This window comes from Vulpes lagopus, chromosome 10 (genome assembly GCF_018345385.1).
Source record: "Vulpes lagopus strain Blue_001 chromosome 10, ASM1834538v1, whole genome shotgun sequence".
In the NCBI taxonomy this organism is placed as follows: domain Eukaryota; kingdom Metazoa; phylum Chordata; class Mammalia; order Carnivora; family Canidae; genus Vulpes; species Vulpes lagopus.
Window position 1 is genome coordinate 100,770,843 of NC_054833.1, and position 6,000 is coordinate 100,776,842.

The 6,000-nt window shown below is 47.3% G+C and overlaps 1 protein-coding gene across 1 annotated transcript in view; it reads left to right on the forward strand.

Moving 5' to 3' along the window:
- The window catches only part of LOC121500959 (cuticle collagen 34-like), a 164,138-nt gene extending 158,930 nt beyond the window's left edge, over positions 1 to 5,208 (forward strand). Inside the window, exons 3-4 of the mRNA XM_041773047.1 lie at positions 4,527 to 4,911; positions 4,946 to 5,208. Of these exons, the coding sequence (XP_041628981.1) occupies positions 4,527 to 4,911; positions 4,946 to 5,148 (588 nt within the window). The 3' untranslated portion in view covers positions 5,149 to 5,208. The remainder of the gene's footprint in view (positions 1 to 4,526; positions 4,912 to 4,945) is intronic.
- Positions 5,209 to 6,000: the final 792 nt, after the last annotated feature.

Genomic DNA, 6,000 nt, shown 5'->3' on the forward strand with positions numbered 1-6,000 from the left:
ATTATTCAATAATACATATACTGCTTCAGATATTTGCAGCACAAAGTGACTTATATGGGGAATTTAGTGTTAAAAAATGTTGGAAAGGTTGCAGAAGGCATCAGAGCCTGAAGCTTATTTTCAGACTTATCACTACAATTCTGGTCCAGAGAGTCAGGAAGGTCCGGGTACTGCCCCGATAAGGAAGCTCTAGGAAACCAGTGTTAATGGTCACTGAAGTGAATGAACCAGGGTTAAGACCTTGAGGGGTGCAAAACCTCATATCTGCCACAGCAAGCCTTTGTTCACCGGATCTGAAGGGAGAATAATATGGTATCTGCCATCCTTGCATTTTCAAAGTCTCATGGGAGAGAATCTCATTGGCAGAATACAGATCAGATTCACAATCTTGGAATCAAAGGAATCTGAGAAGCAGCTCTCAGGGACACTGAAAACAGCAAAACAATACAGTTAAATAAACACTGGTTGCCAGAACAATACTCATTATATAGAGGATGTGGCAGTTACTTATTGAAAGTCTTAAGACTGTAGGGTATTTACCTAGTTAGTTAACATCTCTCTTTTACAAAGCTAGAGACAAATCCTTTTAAACTGTCCAGGGATCCCCTGAGAAATTTCAAAGTTAGAGGTTAAAGTGACTCCATTTAGAATTTGATTTTGGGAAAAGACCAAAAACTTTGAACATTTGATTCAATAGGATCACAGGTCATTATGAAATAATATCTAATTATCTATGTAACCAAAGTGACAATGGAAGATTTAAAAGGCAAATACAGAGGGTTACATATTTGTAAACAAAAATTAGCTCCTTTAGTATTGAGAAGACTGGGTTTTCTTAAGTTATTAAAGACCCAATAAAGAAGTAGGAAGCACAGTAAATTATTTGGTAAGCCGCAAAATCTTTGCTTTCTGGGCATATTACTCAAAAGGTGAAACAACCACCACCACAATACCAGTATACTATTAATATTAAAACTCATTCTTTTAAAAGCTTAAATAAATCTGTTTTAACCTTAGACCACTTGGTCACACGTAAAATTCTTTTTCCAAGATTCCCTTTCCATGAATCTTCCATGACCTTTCAAATTCATTCAGATTTTGTCCTGGGTTTGTTTTCTCATTCTGTAACAATCAGTCATTTTACTTTCCTTACTTATTTTTCAAACACAGTTGTTTTCTTTCATTTTTATTTCAGTGTAGCTTTAATTACATATATCAGAATTATTAACCTTTAGAATCCTTAATTCCCAGTGAGAATCAAGAAGCAAGCAATTGTGGACTATCACACTGCTATTCTGTGGATTGGCAAATTTTTAATACATTTCCTAATTTCTTGAAGTATGTTCTTTCTTACTGTAAATTTTTCAATGTGGCACAAACGTGTTTACTAATAGATCCAAATATCTTTAGGATATACTTCTGTTCACTGATTCATGCTTCGGTATTTTATCTTATTTTGAAATAGTCTATATATTAAGAGAACATCCATCATTTTACTTATTTCAAGTAATCAGAAACATTTTGGAAAGTATTTTTAAGTAGACACGCTATAAAGCATAATTACTGTTGAAAAGTTCATTTATAAACTTTTACTTTACTTCCATCTATAACTCACTCATTCTTAATAATTATGTTTACATCAGTCATGAAGATTTCATGATACATCAAACGGTGAACCATCAACTTAAGTTATCATTATTGCTTACAAATTCTGTAACAGAAATAACATAAGTTTATTTGACTTTTAGTAAACCTAAGTAGAATTAAGTATTATGTTTAATGCTGATAACTCTAAAGACATGCCTGTTTTAATTAAACCAACAAACATAAACTAGCTTTTATTTACCTAAGATTAGCCTAGATCAGGTGAACTTGTAGAACATTTGAGTTAGTTTCTGTATTTCTGAGAGTATACTTGAGTTATGCAAACACTTGATTGTCTTTAAGCTAATTAAATAGAGCTCTTTACAAATTAATTTTGGCAATACCATCTGGAGGTAGGAAGAAAATCACACATTTATAATCGACATACATAAACATACAGACAGATGCAAACAGAGATCTTACAGCTTTCATTTAAAAATTTCAGCCACAGGATGGGTACAAGAATGCAAAACTCACCACCCCCCCCCCCCCCCCGTATTGTGTTTATGGCAGATGCAGTAAGTTAAGGTTATCTGCTCAGATGGCTAAAGCTTTTTACTAATATTATTGGAAGAGATTGTTCATATTTTTCATAGGCCTAGTTTTTAAAATAGCCTTTCTCCCTTTCCTTCCAATAAGAATGGCCTTGGTTCCTGGAGAAGACCATGTAGAATACTTACATCTCAAAAGGCACAGAGACAATTTGAGTTCCACCATGAAGGGGTTTTATTCCCTAAATCCAGATCTTTTACAAAATATGCAAGCCTTTGGAGAGGAATAAGGGATGTTCTGGGATTGGTAAAAAGGATAGGTCAGCTTTGAATTATTTCTAGAGCCATATTTCTGATCTTACAAAGGCTAGATTTGTAAGACAAATAGAGTTTTTAATTTCTCAAAGAATTGGGTTGTAACCTGAATGATGGGGAGGCTGAATGACCACCTATTGTCTTCAGCTTGTTCCTTTATAACAAGCCGAACATCAACTAAGATGGAAATTTCGCAAGATTCCTGCGTTCTAGCTTTAGACTTGCATGTCTTTTGAAAGTTTTAGTAAATCCTTCCACAAAGGCTTCAGAAAGTTTTTCTTTCCCCTTGGGAATATAGTTTCAGTTTAGCTTAGGAAAGAAGGCCTTTAAAAAAAAGTTCATATCAGGCTCTGAATATGAGTTTTCAACTGGGCCAATTTCTGACCTGAGAGCTATTTTTAAAAAGAATCTATTCAAATATCTTGTCAGGTTTCATCTAGGACAAACAGTACATATTCCTGGAAGTATTGAACAATTCCTCGAATGCCAGAGACACCCCAAAGAAGGTGCAAAATACACAACCCTCCCAAGGTCCAGAACCACTCCCAAGGATAACCAAAAGAAGGACAGACTTAGTGTCCCCCTGAGAGCTGGCAACACTGCACAGAACCCCAGCTGCAAAGGGATTGCAGCCCACATTCCTGTCAGGCCACCTGCTGGGGCTGCCAACCTGACAGCTACCAAGCTGAGTTCTCAGGACACAAAAGGAGACAAGAAAGCAATAGCTCTCCTGGGAGAGAAAGACTGAACAATCAATGGGCACGCCAAAATCAAATTCAGGAGAGTCTGAATTTGCAAAGGAAAGAACAATGTGAAATTTTACATCTTTCTCTCAACCTGGCACCACAGGTAACAGATGTGGAAAAGCTAACTTTGGTAAGAATTCTCACCTTTTGCAGGCATTAGAGTCAAACACAAATGGAAGCCAGACTTGAAAATTCTCTGAGCAGATAAAACCAGCTTAATAATATAAGCCAAGCTTAATTTAGCTTATTTTGAAGACAAGGAAGGCTGACTTGACCTGGGTCATTTCTTGCGTATGCTTCTAACAATCATGAGCCGAACTTAAGTAGTTCTCCAAAACAGATACAAGCTAACCACTAACCAATTCTTATGCATTTAAGAAAATTCTGGTATTTTCACCAGTCACCAGGAAGACCAGTTGCTGACTGTACCCTGCCTAATCTTCTTTATAACAATATACCGGTGAACCTCATTCCATGTTTTATTTCGAGTGTTTTCTAAAAAGATGTTATTTATTTGTTCATGAGAGACTCAGAGACACAGGCAGAGGAAGAAGCAGGCTCCCTGCAGGGAGCCCAATTGCAGGACTCCATGCTGGGACTCTGAGATCACACCATGAGCCAAACAAAGGTAGCACCCAGGTGTCCCAATTTTGAGTGTTTTTGGTTTACAGACTTTTTCGTGGGTGCACAATAAGCTTTTGCCAATGACCATTTCAGTCATTCGTTGGTTCTATGTTTTGTATGAACTTTCATAGGCTTCTGCCAGTTTTTCCAGGATCCCATCTGCAGGCTCTGGAATAAATGGGGGTGTTCCAGGGGTCTTATCCTGGTCACCAGAAACTGTAGAGGAGGCAGGATTATTTTCCCCCTTCCCTTTATGGTGAGTGCTTGCCTGAGACCCCTTTTGCTCTAGGGCAGCTTCTAAATGGATAAGCTTGGAATCTCTGGGTGGCGCAGCGGTTTGGCGCCTGCCTTTGGCCCAGGGCGCGATCCTGGAGACCCGGGATCGAATCCCACATCAGGCTCCCGGTGCATGGAGCCTGCTTTTCCCTCTGCCTGTGTCTCTGCCTCTCTCTATCTCTCTGTGACTATCATAAATAAATAAAAATTAAAAAAAAATATATAAATGGATAAGCTTATCTAGGTTAAAAGTTCTCCACTGAGGCCACCCTAATTCAGGATTATCTTTGATGTTTCACCTGCTTGTTCTCCCTTAAAATTTCATTCACCGAGGCCGCTGGCGGGCTCCCCTCCAGCTTGAGTCAGACCCGCTCTAGCCCGGTCGGTTCCGGTTCTGATCCCTGCGAAGAAGCGCTCGTAGATCCCGCAGCGTCCTCAGGCCCGGCCCTGGCGCCAGGACCCTGGACCGAGAGGGCCCCTGGGGACCAGCGGGCGCCGTGGCCGTTGCTCTGGCTCCTGGGGAGGTCGGGGGCCTCCTGTGCCACCGCCTCCGACCCAGAACTATCCAAGACCACCTGAGACACTAACAATCCTTAAGAGGTCATTTGTGCAAAATCCACGGCGCCAGCATCCCAGCGCGGGGCCGGGCGGGGCCTGGAGCCGGAGCGCGGTGGCTGTGCCCGCCCGAGCGGGAGCTGGTCGGCCGAGCCCTGGCCGCGCTCCTGCTGCCCGAGCGGACACCGCCACGGCCCCCGCGGCCCGGCTGGGGACAGGGGCTCCGGCGCGGTCCCTGCGGCCCGTGGCCTTGTCCCCGCGGGGCAGGTCCTCGTCCTGGGGGAAAGGCTCGGGGCGTGGAGGCAGGCGGGCGAGCGAGCGGCAGGTGGGGCGTCTCCCCGGCACACCTGGCCGCTCCCGCCCTCGTGCTGGCCCAGGTGGGCCCTCGTGGACCGTCCTCCGGACCCGCCAGCTCCGCTTCCAGAGAAACCCGAATCAGACGCGGAGGCTCCGGGCCGTCCACGCAGGCGGCCGACCGCGGCGCCCGGGGCGCGTAGACACGGCCCCCTGCAAGGCTCAGCTCAGCTGCTCCACGGGACCCTGCAGACGAGGCCAGCTCGGCCGGCACCGCGGGCACCGCCGCCCGGGGGGGGGGGGGGCGCTGGAGGGTTGCAGCCGCGCTCTTGGGGCCTCCGCCGAGAGACGGTGTGTGTGTGTGGGGGGGGCCTCCCCCGGGGCTGACTCGGGCTTCGGGGTCCGGGAGACACAGGAGCAAAGAGGGAGAGCGGGGGGGGGGGTCGCAGGTGGGCGAGCGAGGGGGGGACTTGCCCGAGGGGCTGGGAACAAGGACCACACCCAGCAGGGGGAGGCCTGGCCCCCGGCTCCCACCGGGCGGGCAGGGGTGTGCGGGGAGGGGGGGGCGGTGACGCCTTCGCCCCGGGGCAGCAGGTGCAGCAGGTGCAGCGTACCCGGCCCCCCCCCCCCCCCGCCGGCACGTTCCCGGGAAGGAAACACGAGGGGGTGGGCCGGACCGCGGAGCCCTGGGGGTGGGTCAGGCCGCTCTCATCAGGGCCTCGGGCGCAGCTGACCCCAGGGCAGGTGGCCGCGGGCCGGGCCTCTCCGGGCCTCCCTGGGCCTCCCTGGGCCTCCACGGGGCTGGGCGCTCGCTGGCACGGACGCAAAGCCCGGGAGGGATCTGACCCGCGGGGTCTCGCCCTTGCTGGCTTTGAGGCTCCAGGGCCCAGGTGACCAGGAAGGTGCGGCCTCCGTGAGCCCGGGGTCCCCAGCTGTCAGCCAGCAGGGACGGCTTTTCAGGCTCCTTGGCTCGTGACTACTTTCCGCCAGCTCGGGAGCAGGTTCCGAAAGGGCCTGCTGGCCTGTAGGTCAGGTTTGCAGCCACATCCAGGCAG